Source organism: Lepisosteus platostomus, chromosome 7, assembly GCF_059453375.1.
Source record: "Lepisosteus platostomus isolate fLepPlt1 chromosome 7, fLepPlt1.hap1, whole genome shotgun sequence".
Taxonomy (NCBI): Eukaryota; Metazoa; Chordata; class Actinopteri; order Semionotiformes; family Lepisosteidae; genus Lepisosteus; species Lepisosteus platostomus.
Genome location: NC_142617.1, coordinates 15,279,668 through 15,295,778, shown reverse-complemented (window position 1 = coordinate 15,295,778; position 16,111 = coordinate 15,279,668). Strand labels below are relative to the sequence as shown.

The 16,111-nt window shown below is 35.4% G+C and overlaps 1 protein-coding gene across 4 annotated transcripts in view; it reads left to right on the top strand.

The window, feature by feature from the left end:
• The window catches only part of dclk1a (doublecortin-like kinase 1a), a 102,879-nt gene extending 94,393 nt beyond the window's left edge, over positions 1 to 8,486 (top strand). For 3 of the 4 annotated variants that reach the window (XM_088639457.1, XM_088639455.1, XM_088639459.1), the window contains one exon: positions 3,828 to 8,486. In XM_088639457.1, the coding sequence (XP_088495583.1) occupies positions 3,828 to 4,031 (204 nt within the window). In that variant the 3' untranslated portion in view covers positions 4,032 to 8,486. Of the gene's footprint in view, positions 1 to 2,255; positions 2,330 to 3,827 lie in introns of all 4 variants that reach the window. The other variant, XM_088639458.1, reaches the window with a different exon arrangement.
• The last annotated feature ends 7,625 nt before the right edge of the window (positions 8,487 to 16,111 follow it).

Sequence of the window (16,111 nt, the reverse complement as noted above, 5' to 3'; positions counted from 1 at the left end):
TCCTCTATAAAATCTTCCATGTATGTCAAAGCTGGGTAAAAACTATAGTACACGTGTATGCTGATTCCTTTCAATCAATTTCTAGAATTTTGTCCCAGCTCACCCACTAAAAATAGCAACATGCATGCCACAGCAAATTAAATGGTATTTTGGACATTCTTGTTTGTTAGTAAATGGAATTGCTGGTATTACATTTCAGAAGACTGCAGACATTGTACAGTATGTCCTTAGTAGAACAGAGCTTGCTATATTTTCATGCCATTGAAAATAGTCTTAAGCTGCTCTTATTTTCTGTTGCCAAGAAAAACCAGATGTTTTACTGTTCTCAGCTTTTTCAGTATGAGCAGTAAAGAAATTATGCTCTCTTAGCCTTGAGCCAAAATCTTTCTAGGTGATTCATTTTGTTATTCACATAAATAAATGTATCTTAAAAATAAGTGTTAAGGGATAAGGACATTTTTCTGAAGTTTCCTAGAAGTAACTGAAAAATGTACTGTAAATGGATATACTATGACCCTGTATATTAGTGGACATGTTCTTTGTGTACAAATGCATATTGGTAATTAAATCAGTAGACAGCATAGAACTACTGCTCTTAATCCAATATATTCAGTATTTTGACTCTTAATATAGTATCTATGTTTTAAAATCCTCAGAGCTTCTATGAACACAATCTATTTCTTCACAATTCCAGTGGAATGTTTTAATATTTATTACTCTATAATGAAATACATCTTATATTAAACTTTTATACTTTGAGTAGTAAAACAGCAATTACAAAAATAGCCACTGTTATGTACTGTATATACTGTATATACAAATATTTTTTTGTATAACTTTATAAAGTTATAAAGCTTACTGGTTATTTAAAGTAAGACGTGTTTCAATGTTTAGCTCTACGCATAGCTTGAAGCGGCATTTTCGTATTCACAGGTTTTAGTTCAAATTTAAAGCTATTTAAAATGTACCTTATAAAATGCTACTGCTTTTCTGTTAAAGACTTAGGCATAACTTTAGAATCCCCATTAGAACTGATTTGATGATTTAATGGGAGTTGAATGAAATTCAAAATTATTCAAATCCTGAAATTTAGAAAAATGGTACTTCTGTGACCAAATGAATATGTACAGTATTATGAAAGTATATGTAATGCTTAAAATGCTTTCAGAATAGATGTGGCAAAACTTTAAGATTAATGTACTCATCATATTTTAGATCATATATAAATATAAACATGTAACCTTGGTAAGTCTTTTTGAACATATTAACGTGATTACTTCTTTTGTGTTTGTGTTTATACTAGGTTTCATTTAACTCAGATGAAAATCAAAGTTCATAGTTAGTCAAAGATTGTATGTTATGACATACAAGATACTGTATCTTATCTTTCCTCTGACACAAACAGCCAACAAAGGCTTTAACCCCCTGTACCATTTTAAAAACAGTAACATTCCTCACCAGGACAGCTGAACAAGTCATGCAAAATATCTACAAATCTCTTAAAAGTTTGCAATACAACTAACACTTTCAATTAGAGCTTTTTGCTTCTTGAAAGCAACGGTTGTGGTTTATTTAAAAACATTTTTGAAATGTTTAATTAAAAACGTTTAAAAAACGTTTATTGAACACCCATATGTTTCTGTTTTTATCATGTGCTAGTTTCAAAGTTCTACACTGTTAAATACGCAAACTACTAAAGTAGAGAGCTAACAGCTGATTTGTCAATGTAGAACCTCTGACAATGTGATATCAAGAATACCCTAAATGCAGAACAGTTGCTGGTGGAAGAGTTTTAAAGACATTTTTGGCCACAGGTTGAAGCAAGTTGAAGCAAACAACTCTGTTTCCTTCCTAGAATATTCTAAAAATACAAGTTAATGTTCGCAATTATGGTCTCTACAGGAGATGTCTGAAAATATTATTTTTTAACCTTAAAAGTAACATTTTCTGAACATGTTTGAATACAGTCAATTAACATTGGCCATCTACAGTAGCACACACGTGTATCAATATATTATTTTCTTCTGTGGATAAGAAAATTTGCGAGGGGTTCCTTCAGAGTTTTCTTATTCATTTTAATTCTTTCTGCTTTTTATTTTTGTAACAGCGAAGCACATCCAGTGACAGGCTTGCTTAGTAACTATTACAGCTTCCATCGCCAGTAGAAATTGTCATAAGGTGTCATAATGGACTTAATACTTGAATTTGAAAAAAAAAAAAGCGATCCACTGAGTTGCTCATTTCTTTCTGCTCAGCTGGACCACGGGTTTACCATCAAGAGATCAGGGTCTTTGGACTACTACCAACAACCAGGAATGTATTGGATAAGGTATGAGATGGTGCAGTGCCAACACTCAGTGTTTCCATGGCAACGTGCTGGCAGTCTCCATTAACCAGTTTCCTTCAGTGGACAAAACATGCTTTTGATTTGTTACCTGGTCCATACGCTGCTTTATCAGCTTCATTGATATTGTAATGAGACGCCCTTTCATTTTCCTTCTTCACCCATTAATCACAATGACATTCGCCAGCTTCCTCCATCTCACATGCTCAGGAGCCATTTTATAACAGCGTTATCGGACGTCTTTCCGTTTGTATAGAAGGATTGTAATGTATACCACATGGTATATGTTACAAAGCTTTAGAGGGTCTCTGGGAATCGGGTTTCATCAGTGTTTGTCTGTATATACTGTCCCTTTAATCCCTTCAAAGAAAATGGAAAATATTTCCTTTGTAAAAAGTTTTCTTAAAAGAAGTCAAGTTGTTGCATCCAAACCTCTGTGAATTTGTAACACTGTGCTTTTTTTATTTGTTCGTTTTCTTGTACTGCCCCCTGTCCCTTTTTCCATATCAGAAGGCTTGCTTTATCACAGATGTGTTTTCCCCTGCTGTGTTTTGGGGTAGTAGCTTCACTTAAATGTTTCTAAGAGCAGACAACAGGCCCCAGAATGTTGTCTTGTCTGTCATTGTGCATGGTCCTCAAACTGGCATTGATTGTTCAGGCTCCACTCACTCATCAGGCACTGTTTTCAGACTTAACTGTATCGCAGCTTCACGATTCACATGTGGCTGAATCAGACAGCTTTGTACAGATGCAGTTGTCATGTTGCCAATTGTGTAGCCTTTGTTTGCTGTGATGTTTTGAAATGATTTGCTTCCTTTAACTCTTAAGTTGCCCTTTATCAAATGCTTTAACCACATTTCCTTTAAAAATATATTTGAACTACAGTGTTTATTTGGGGCCTTTATTAATAGTTACTGAAGACCAAATGATCACTTGACAATTTAATACGATTTAACACAATGAGTCTCTAAATGATATGCTGTATATTCTCCAGGTTTGTGATTGTTTCAGCTTTTAAGCATGAAAGGGAGTAAAGCTTTGAATTTTGCTGGCTCTGTGAGGACCAGTCCTGGTTCTCTTGGGCTAATGCCTGTCCAAGCTTTCTAGGTCTCTTTAAAGCATCAGCACATGCCTGCTTTTGACCTTTGCACATTAAAAGCAGTCGTGCCACAAGTCATTGGGATTTTTTATTTTATTTAACAAGCAGCAGTTGATTGCTTTTACTTTTTCCATACCTAAGTTTTGACCACTTGTTTAACACTATCATGATTAGTGATCAAGACAAGCTGCAGCCTTATTTTGGAGAGAGAGCGCATGGCCCATATACAATAACTCCCAGTAAAGCATCGTCATGAAAAAAGCCCCTATGCTTCTTCTTCTGCGTCTTCCGCTACCGATGACCTTGAGCCGCTTGGGCTGAAACTGGAAGTCCTGACTGGTCTTTGTTTTTTTTTGCTTCCTTTCCTCGTGCTCCCATCACCAGACCACCGCTCTTGATAAGGAGAGGCAGGTTTTCCGACGAAGATGCCACCAGGATGTGAGACCGATGTACAAGGCTCAGCACAGCACCGTAGCCACCCCCAGCACAGCCGCCGGCGCGGCTGCCGCGGCGGAGTTCAACTCCGAATCGGAGGACTACTCCCCTAGCTCGTCGGAGACTGTTCGCTCACCCAATTCACCTTTCTAGCGCTGCCCTGTGTCACACCCACCTCTGGCAGGAGCGGGAAGGGGAGGGGGGATATCACACCAAACTACAGCCGCTGTCGTTACAGACGCTGTTTGATTTTTACGTGAGGTGTCCGAGTGGGAAAAAAAAGGCAGTCAAGGAATTGTTGGGGTGTGTTTTTTTATTGGGGTGGGCCCTGAAGGTTTTTACGAATTCCTTATGGTAAAATGATACGTATATACAGTAACATGGGCCTTTTTATACGAAGGAAAGGAATGACTTTTAAAACCTCCTCACCTCCCCTGCAAGGAGCTGCTTTGAGTGAGTGTGGCAGTACGTTTTGGTATGAATCTACTCCCCAGTTGCCTAACCCTTTGAGCACTATATTCTGTTTTATTTCAACATTATATTTTATTTTTTTGCCACTACGCAGCATTGCGGAGCCTTATCTCTCACAGCGGGAAAGTGTTTAAATGTCAGAGCCAGGCTTTTGGAAACAGTGCTGTCTTCTTCTTGATTTACCTAGGAAGAAGCATAGCTGCAATTGATCTTCCCCTCTCAGATTAAGAGAACCTCAGATTATTTCAGAGAAAGCACAGTTCTGTGGCACCAGTGTTATCTGGCAACCAGTCTCAGAGAAAATGCTCTTTCCAATGTGAAATGCCTTTAGAAATGTTAAATTCGGGGTGAGAATTGCACAAAACGTGAGTTCAGAAAGGATGGCTTCAACACTAGAAATGGCCCACTTTGTATGATTTGTAAATATTATAATTTTATTTATTTTAATACTTATATTCTATTTATTTAATAAAAGAAGGAAAAGCATCAAAACCCTCCTTCCACATAAAACAATATTAACATACAGATGCATTCACTCGTCCCTGTGTCCTGTTTTTAATTCTTAAAACATTGAGATCCTTTCTGGCAAGTCCATGGAAAATACCTTAAAGATTAGATGAGATCATCCAGATGATCATAGTTTCAGAACGTTAACTTAATAAGTTGAAGATGTTAAAATTTGAATGTGTTTCAGATGAGATGGCATTATCATCTACAATACATAAAAGTCTTGATACAGGATATAATCAAGCCCTTAAATATCTAATATCAAACCCAAATATCACTATCATCATATACATATTTTATACTTGGAAAGCATAGTACACAGCCTGGTAAAAAAACAACAAGAATTTAAATGACATTCTGAAATGTTGTTCTGTACTCAACACCTTCTGTCCTTTCATAACTGTATCTGGTTTATTTTTTTAATTCTTTATTTGTAACAGTTTATTAAATTGCTAATATTAAAATGCAGAATGTTCCTTTCTTGTTTTAGTTCTCTTCTTTTCAAAGGCAGATCTTCACATCTGCTTGTAGCATTAAAGAAGGAAGTTATGTATCTTATTCACCAGTGAATGAAATCAGACATTTCAGGGCAGTTTAGTAGTGTAATAATGCATCACTTTACCATCTTACTTGGATAATTATATGGCAGCAGCAAAGCAAATGCAAATAAAAATCAATGTAGGGGCATTTATCAGGGGCTGAGTTGATTTGAGCATGGTACCACCTTGGTCCCAGGGTTTAAGATTTCTATCTCCTGGCATGGCAATAGATTGATGCTCCTCCCTATTTTGATTGAACAGACACACAAAACAAGGACATTAAATGGATCCATGGAATGATATGGTACTTGGAGCAATTGGACTTGAGAAAAAGATAAAGATTCTTATCAACTCGGCTTTTCAGAATTTTGTACACAGCCTGCAGAATCGGATACCTATACAGCTGTACTGTTCTAGAGGTCACGAGGGACAGATTCTGCTCGGTGGAACAGTGGCCAGGTCGGCATTGTAACGGAAACTTTGCCAATGGCAGTACTGGTCTAAACAAATTAATCAAACGCTACAAAAACTTAGTAAATCTTTAGTCAAACGCTTTGTTTTTTCTTCTAAATTTATATATTATGTTTGTTAAAATCATGATTTCCAAAACTGAAGGGTTGACTTATGTAGGCTAGAAGGCTTTCTGAGACACAGCGTAATCAGCACGGCTGAGGTATGGTGCCACCTAAATGAACCTTTTGATAACCAAATGAAACTGAGAGTTGCTCTCCAGAGGGGGAGGATTAATTTCAAAAAGTTACTGGATGCCTGAGCTCTAAATGCAGATGTTATGCAAAGTTTTGTGCACATGTAGCATTTTTTAAAAATGATAAAGTTATTAGGGATTTTTTGTCTGTTGATGGACAGTGGTTTTTATTTATTTTTTATGATTAGTGAAGGTTTATGGGCACAATGCAGCTTTTTTTCAATTAGTGTTGTTGTTTTGGAGATACAATGATTATGGCCAAAGCGACATGTACAAGTTGAAAGGCTTATAATAGCATTGACTAGCCTTCATTTTGAGAATGTTCTGCAATAAATGAATCAGTCTGTCACAAGTCACTTCTGACACCAGGTACTGCCCAAACAAACTGTTTCCCCTATGTTACACTTAATGAAGACTTTAATAGTTCATGATGTAATTCATTATAGTTGTTACAGTAGGTTTAGGACTTTGGGTGTTCTAGAATCCATTCATAGTTAACTTGGTGTAATATAATACAGGCATTCATTGATTACATCATTGATTTTTTGCACAACTGTCCAGAAAGAAAACATCACAAGTTTTTATACCCAGTTCTAGTTGCAATGAGTATGTACAGTAATACAAGGGGAAATATACAGTTTATTGACACATGCAGACAAGCACATTGTTATTTTTTTAAATTAATTTTACAAGTCTATCACAGTCCTTAAAGGGGGAGGCAATTTTCCAAGCATCATTTTGGAAATGATGAATATGTCTTTTATTTATTATTAAAGCTAGAAAATTGCTGCAATAATGTGGAATCCAGTAATCGAATTGACTCTAGCACAAGTTAACCCTCTGAGCACTCATTCTCTTTATGTATTTATGTATGTATTGACAGAGTTGATTATTATTGCCAAGTGTGACCATATTTCTTCAATTGTGCCATGGAAAGCAGAGTCTGAATTAAAACAGGCAGTGGGCAGCTCAGCATGTGGGAATTTTCTTCTGTCACAAGGTGTGGGTTTTTCCTCATGTAAAAACTCAAAGCCATTTGGAGTAACGCAAACCTCTTGTACAACAAGTTACCCACTGTGTCAGACTTTGCCTTCACAGTTACTCCCCTTGTCAGAGCCCAGGTGCTTTAGTTAATGGTGCTGAATACATTTGTTAGGCAATATTTTATTTGGATAGTCATTTATGTAGTGTCTGTTACAATCTTCCAGCGCTTAACTGTAGGCCTGAAAATTCAATCCTGTAGTTCAGCCATCTAGATCACAATTTAGGATGTTTTGCTGTAATTTCTTTTTTACTCGGCAGCAGAATTTTTAAACCACCTGGTTCCACATCCATTCAGATAAAGATTATTCCAAACTATAGTAAACTGTACTAGACAATACAGTATGTTTAAGAATAAAGTAACATATAGTATATATATATCATTCAAATTGGGGTATTTCATTTTTCATGCCTTTGGAATTTATTTTGGTTATGTGTTTCTTAAACAGATCTATTGGCTGGAAATAAATTGTGATCTGGATGGCTTATATTAAACACCAGGAGCACTAAAAGAATTCACTTGCAGACTTCATGCTATACAGTGCTAGGCTGTAGATAGATGATTTGCTTCAGTGTTTGCATGCAAACAAAAAGACTTGTCAGTGAGGGAACTGAAGGGAGCACAGTGACTGCAGTTCTCAAAGGGTTAACCAAAAAGCACAAAAAGGCATGCAGTTATTCTCGTGTTATCTAACCGCTTTGCTACTTAGCATTTGCTATGTCTAGACACAGAAGCTTTTATTATTGCGCTTAAGTTAAAGATAAAAAAGTAAAAAAAAAAAGAAAAAGATATTCTCCACAGGATTTCCTTAACCAAATTCTTTAAAAAAGAAACGTTAGTTTCACATTTTAAGTGTTATAAAAAGAATTAAGATATTAATCAGTAATACTGTGTTTGACTAGGTATACAGTTTTAACAAATTCCAAATGGTGCGATAAAAGGAAGGTTCTGAAATTCTTGTAAAAAGTGTGTGAATTGGTGAAATGGGCAACTTGGACTACTTTCAGCTCAGTGTGAAGGATGGTATCATTCAAAAGAAAGAGCCTAGATTTAATTTGACTGTTTGTTCATGTAACTGGGTTATCTATGCTGAATTGTTAGGCTACTTGTTGATTGTGAGCACCTCCAAAGGGAAGAGATCATTTTTATGATGGAAGCTCTGATTTTTCACGTTTTTGGCATTGTAGACCAAAATAGTCATGTTTATTCCAACAACATAAATGGTGTTAGAGAAAATAAAGCAACTTCTGTCGTAAAATGTCACTGCTTTTCATCCGATTTAATGTGGTGCATTCAGCAGTTAACAAACCAAACCTGTGAATAAACAATTTATTGAAAAAAAATATACAGTTTTTGTGGAGTTTTTCTTTGCTTGTTCCTTCCTCTGGATTGTGATAATGTTTATTGTTTTAAATGTTGATGCAGTAATCAGTATGGACTAAATGTTGAATGTATGCTTTAATGTGTTAATGGGTAACCGCAGTCCCAATTTCTCAGGCTGGTTATTAAGTCTTGGTAACAAAATTAATTCATAGTATAGAAAAAAGTTATACATTTGGAAATAAGCACAAAATCATGAACTTTGTGACAAAAAATCGCCATGTTGTTGCAAAGCCCTGGTCTCGCCACAGGCGAGGGTGAGAGTTCCCACAAATTGTAACTTTAACTGACTATTCCTGCTTGCTAGTCACTGCAATAACAATAAATAATACAATTTGACTGAATGTGTAACTTTTGTATTTATATTCTTTTATCATCACGTTAAAATAGTTCTGATTTAGTTGTGAGAATGTACAGTATGTGGGTAGGGGTTTATTAAGTTTGGGTTGCCCAGTCCACAGTCTAACAGTTGTCATTTAACTAGAATGCTGAATTTATTAATTGAGAAAATAGCTTTCTTAAAAGTGTTTACTTTTCTTTTCCACCAGAGGCATGGAAAACAATGTAAAACATCCTATTTATCTTGATTTGTTCAGTTGGACCATAAACTGTATACTGTACACTTAGCAGCCTTGCAAAGTTGTATTGAAATTGTAAGGGTCTGCAGATTTACACTAGGTTATTTGTTATTTGTTTAAATTAATCATCACCCTGCTTAATGACATTTTTGCAATCATCCTGCTGAGTTCCTGTTTTGAGACTCCTTATACTATACTCCATAGTTGTTTTATTACATCTGGCAAAAAAGTATTGTTGACAATTTTATTATTAGCACTGTACTGACATTAGTATTTTTGTTTACTGCACTCAAAGCTAGAATAAGAGATTAGAGAATAAAAGTGTAGGCACACTAGCTCAAATCTAGAATGACTATCTTTCAGGCATTGTCAGCAAAAAGTGACTGGAAAAAATTGGTTTATTTACTTGTCATCAGTGGTAAATTTCATTTTAAGTGTAAGACATTAAGTAATCAGAACATGACCTTTATAGGTTGACTTACAAAGTTGTTGTTTTACTACAGTTCCTTGTAACTCCAATTTAAGGCCTCACTCACTTTGAAAATTAATTTATGTAAGAAGTTAAACAAAAGGTGCTGTCATTTGGTCTCAAATGTTTCCTGTCAATGTTAACCTTGATTTCTTGAATCAATATCAGTCTGAGCATTTACTGTATTATAAATACAAATTACATAGTAGGATTTCACATTTTTTTAAATATTACTTAAACATAAATAAGAATAAGAACAGTAGCAGTGAAAAAAGCTTTTCAATAAAAAATGACTTTGGAAGTTACTCTAGTAACTTCTGAACGTAGCCTTAATCATTATATTATTCTGTGCTTATATTTTATAATAATTCAAGCTAATTTGATTAGAAGAAAATACAAATCTTGTACCTTTTCTTAGATTTGCTAACACCTTTGTGCTTTTATACAATAAAAAGCAATAACAAGACAGAGAAATGCAAAACAAAAACAACATGAGTGACAGTTGTTCATCTAATGGCTGTTATACAACAAAATGAAATCTCTGTATTACAATCTTGCTCCTATACTGTACAGAAAAACAAGAGAGTCAGGGCTCTGCAGAAGTGCCTTTGTTTCATCAGTACATTCTGTACTGTGCACAGTAAGTTCCAGTCTATAACAGTAGGGCCGATCTTGTGATTCTGTTCCTCAGGATGCCAACTCTGCATAATGACATATGGTGAGACCTGCTTTCAGTGACTGTGGCTAAACATAAATAAGTGTAACCTTTACTATAGACATTCCTCAGGAGACCTTCACAAACGGTTTGTGTTTTCTTCTAAAAAAGTATATTTGTAAGTGCCAAAAGATAATCTAACTGAGAGATCTTGGCAGGTTTCTGGTTTGTTTGGTACGAGGTCACAGCTTAATGGCTTGAATCCAAATGCCAAAAACTATTCCGTTTTTTACTGATAACTGATTTGTACTGTACCACAAACATAAGCATCCTAAAAAACAAGTGAATGAACCAAAACCCTTAAAAATCTGTTTAATTGGGAAAATCCGTCAAAAACCGTTGAGAAACGAGTTATGATTTTGGCTTCACCATTGAAATAAGTCTGTCATAAAACTCTAATCCAGATTTATAGAAGTGAAGTCAATAACATTGTTAAAAACTAGGTGGCTGAGATTCCTTAATTAGAAGCATACTATTGATTGAGTGCTGCCAGAGTGGTTAAGGTTGAATCCAGTTGCTAGTGTTGCATTCAGCTGGAATCCCAGTGGTTTTGTGTCTCTGAACCACAATGGTATCAGCAAGGCCTGTGTCAGTCTTCCTTTCTGTGTGACAGATGCCAAAACCAAGCAGCTGAATGATTTTTGAGCAAGTTTCGCATTTGCCTTGGTCCTTCCTCGTCTGGTATGAGGGTTTTAGTAACTGATATGATAACAGGCTTTTTCACATTGGAGAAAAAAAAAATCAGTTGGTTCTCCCATACTGTTTGTGAAAAAATAAAATACTGTAAATATAGGTTGATCCGTTTGCAATTGTTACAGGATTATACAGAAAATTACAGGATTATTCCTCTTTTACACTCTTATATGATAAGATCCTGTTGGATTTAATTAAGCAGTTGTCCATTCGGAAGAAAGACAATGAATGAAGGTAACAAAGCCTAAAAACATTAAATCTCAGAAATTCTGCAGTTACAGAAAGCATTTTCTTCTTCATCATCATTATGATGATTCTTAAGCCAGCTCCTGTTTCTACAAGCTGAGAACTAATCGAAAACTGGTGGAGCAAATATCTGTATGGTGTCTGACAGCAACAGCATCAACTTGCAGTCTAAATGTCCCTGTTAGTTGAATTAGTGAAGCCAGTTCCTATTTTTTCTACTCACTGTTCTAGAGTGACACTCTAAAGTGTGGAGTGGCTGCTACGCATCCTCTAGGTGAGTGCTTTCTTTTACAGGTGGATAAAGTGCTTCCCATCTATATATGTAGCACTTTACAATCCTATGGGATAAGAAGGTGTTATACAAATGCAAGTACTGTGATATTGAAGAAAAACTGTAAGGGTCAAATCCATCTTTAGTTCAGAGCTGAATATAAAAAGGGTTGGTCGGGATCTCTTTGATCTGTGTTGGCAGAGCATTTCTTAGTTGGCAGAAGATCTTATGGTAGTTTGGTAACACTCCTTAGCAGGATACCACAGATAAGAAACCAAAGCTTAATTCTAATACAAGACTGATTACAATAATTCCTTAGTAATTGCTGAGGAGCATGGAGGGAGCTGACCAGGACCAAAAAAGGGCCTGGGAGATGCATTAGATGAAGAGCTTTTGAAGTCATTTGATACCAGACCGGCTGTGAGTGTGGATGAATCAAGCATTCAGTACTGCTCATTATGTCTAATACCAGTTATATGTTCACATATAAATTTTACCTTTAATGTAGGAAATCATATGTCTGCAGTTTGTCAGTACTGTTGCTGTATAGAATGGTTTACCTTCCTTTGTTCTTGTCCTTGTTCTGTAAAAGGTGTGTGTTATATTTACAAATTTCATATGTTCAGTGCAAACAGGAACTATGATATTTGGGACAGTTGTAAAGTGGGATACTTGGTGTTTAGGGGAAAAGAGAACATTTAGAGAAAGGGAATGCTAAAGCTCTTGGAAAGTAATTCAGCAGTTGTATATCCGTTAAATATTTATTGTTTGAAATCAGAATGTAGACTCATGCCCAGGTAACGATGACGTGGGGGTGAACTCCATGGGTCAGAAGAGTAAAAATAACACCCCTCTGCCTATACTTTTATTTACAGAAAAGATAATACTTTGATTCATGAGTTCACGAAAAAAGGTAAATTATGAAGATTGAATTGTAACCCAGCTGGAAAATAAGCCAGGCCTCAGGATTTGTATAAAAGAGTAACTTTTATATAAATTTGTTGGGTTTTTTTGTGGATCGTGAACATCAGTGCTTCAGTCTTGGTCTTTGAGATCCAAGCAGCTGTTTGGGTTCCGTCACTGTTGATCTCACACTTATTTAATTGACCTCTTAAGTAATCGACTGAAAGATGATTATCATTTAGGATTAATTGTTTTCAGTTCTTTTAAAATGATTGTTAATTACATTTATGAGAAAATATTTTGGATGTACAATACTTTTGTAATTAAATGATCAAGTTAAGTAACTGAGGTCTCAGACAGACTGAAGACTAGCAGAAATGTGAATCACAAGGACCTGACTGAAAATACCTGCTGTAGGTCAATGTATTGACTTTATTCTATACATTAACAGCAGAGGGCAGCAGACATTTGGTTTGGAGATGACTCCCTGAGACTGTCCTTCTCTAGTTTGTGGAATGCTTTCCATTGCTAAAGAAAGCAAAGTCCTTCATAATGTGCTACAGCTTAACGGATGATCACACATCTTTTATAATTTAAGACCCATGGCCCTATACCTCCTCACAAATCCTTGTAATAACTGACTAAAAAAGTCAATTTGGTAAATACAAATGAAGTAAATTGGTGTACCAACAATGCTAAATACAATTTTATTATTTCTTTTACATTACATGGTTAAGTATTTGTAGTGCAAGAAAGCCACTCCCTCTTAGCAATCCCAAATTAAATATAGGTGAGTCCTATTAATTGAACCTTTTTTAAACATTTGACATTTCAAATGAGCATCAAATACAATTTACGTTGATTCTGTCAATGTAAGGAATCATACAAAACCTCTCATTTGAAAATAAAATAAGATAATAGGAAAATAAATTATTTATTTTCCTATATTTACCCCTCAAATGCTTTGTAAGCTACCAACATTGCAGGCTCACTTATATCATTGTACAATCTACATTTAAGAGTAATATTCCAACTTTAAAATGATGCCCAAGCTGAGGTAGCACAGCCACAATAACAATACGTTTTAATTAACAAAATGTTGAAATGCTAGGAAATAATGGGTTTTCATGTTCACAATTCTATGCTGAAAAGAAATGCTTAGACTTTGTAATAGTTTGTATCTTGTGGCACAACCAATCACTGTACAGTATCAGTGTAGTTTAATTCTAGAAATGTAAGGTGATACGCTGGTCACCTGCATGTACTAACAATAATAACGTAGGGAAAAATAATATATATTGCCAGGATACATTCTACTACAGTATATTGTGATAATAATATTAAACATTATTTCACCTCTGATAATAACACTGTTTATAGTTTACAATGCTAATTAATTATAGTTAATAGTGATAGTAATATTAATATAATATTAATTTAACCACCTTCTTAAACTATAGCTAACTTTGCATTATTCAAGTAAGATTGACCCCCTTTTCCTATTTGTTTTCATCCAACCATGCAGATTTAAAATGATAATAATTAAATAGGATTACAATTTAATTTTTTTTTAATTTGTCCTGCGGAATTTGTCAGTTTACCCTTTTCTGTGTCATTTGTTTCAATGTGGACCATAAAAACTTTGTACTTTCCTTGGTAGGCAACACACTACACTGCACTCCTTATCTTTGTGAATACTACACTGTCTGTAGCTAAAATATTTGAGTCACCCATTATCACTATTTCCCTTTAACTGGGGAAGTGGGTTTCTAGTTGGCTAGGGACCCCATCCCTCTAATTTGTGTCCAGGCTGTTAGTGCTCAGTAAGGCCTGGAAGCACAGCTCCAAAGATGCTCTTCTATTACAGTGAGCATGGCCTTCTCTGGGAAGATAGTTACCCACTATCTCTTCCTCTGTGATATAATGCCTCCTGCTCTTCTGCTTGTGGCATGCACAAATCTAATTTTGCGGTGTTACTTCACCAAAGAGCTGGTGTCAGAGTAAAAGACAACCCCATAAATCTTAAAACATGGTGAAACAAATAAGCACAGTTCATTGAGCTAGGAATCAACTTGTTCTCAATATTTACACATTTGCTGTTTAAACATGAGAGCAAGAGTGTTTTTGTAAGGCCACCAACACAAAAATTTGTAACATTCACCACTCTTCATCAGGATACCACAGGAAAACAAAGCAATATTCTAAATACAAGACAATATTTAAAACTGACAATGGTTTGTCTTTGTTTAAGCACACATCAGTTTTAATAGTGTCTGCCGATAATTTTGTCCCTCCACCTCTTCACAAACCCAGGCTGCCAGCAATGAATAATGGGATATTGATGAGGGATTCTGGATTCAGGTGAGTATAGATTTTTTACCTGTTTTATTTGAACTGTTCTGAAATATTCTCTTTTACTCTGTTGTCGCATCTATGTATATTGGTCACATTGCAATGAGTATCGTTAATTCTGTTGTTCAGTTTGTGTAGTCATTGCTTTGGAATACTTTGATAAATATGTGACAGTAAATTCCATTATTTAACCATTCCCCACCCATCACTCACACGCCTGCTCTACACATAGGATCATACCACAGGAATGCATCAGAAAAGCCTCTTTACAGTCACTGCTTATAGGCAAGAATCATCAAGTCACACAACTTTAGCAATGGTTTCGGTCTAATGTTAGTCTTAAATTGCATGATTGGTATACATATGTATTACCCTTGTTTGGCCTTTGTTAATGAGTTGGCGTCTATTTGATTGGCCTTATCTGAGTGAATTGGAGCTCCTGGTCATTAGCTGGATAAATAGCAATTAGATGTCTGCACCTTATACTGTATGTGAGAAACAGCAGAAAAATGGTTGTTACACATACCACAACTACAGCATGCTCAGTTATACTCAGTTACAGTATGTGTAAAGACTCCATAAAACCTTTGTTTCCATTGCATTTATGTTGGTCCCCAACTTGCTGAAGTAGCTATTGCTGGCATGGTATCAGTTCTAGAAAAACATACTTTGGCATTATCCTTTCCTTAGACTTAGGCTTAGTTTCTTTTTATTCTCTTAATAATAACATTTAGTCAGAGCTATTGTGTATGACTATTAAATATAAATTTACTGTAGTTTCTAGTGTTTTCCACCCAGAATAACCTTTTATGCAAATCTCTTTATAAAACACCCAGGACAGTACAGTATCTAAAATGGTAGATTTATTCTTGTACAATACAGATCGCTTCCATTATGAGGCAATCTGTAGCACTGTATAGAATTAAATGCCAAAACCAGAGAGCACAAAGGTGCAGTGGCAAAGCACTTACCCCTGTATACTGTATATGTATACATGAATAAACACCATCATTGATCCAGTGTGGATCACAGTGATCAAGAGCCTATCCCAAAAGTTCAGAGCACAAGGTAGAAGTCCATCCCACCGATAATGGGTCAACATAATTAAACCATTGCACCAGCATTTTCTGTACTCTTAATTTAAATTCAGAGTAAATGAGTACTCATTTAAATTAAAAGAGTCTATAATAGACTTAGTATCTGATATTATAAGAGTCATAATCCACAATCGACAAAAACAATTCAAAACCCTACCAGCAACCAACATCAACACCTCAGTGTTAGAGTATATTAAATTGTGTTATAATGGTGTGATATATTGGTAGATGTATGTTCAGACCAGTAATCTGGCAGATGCATTC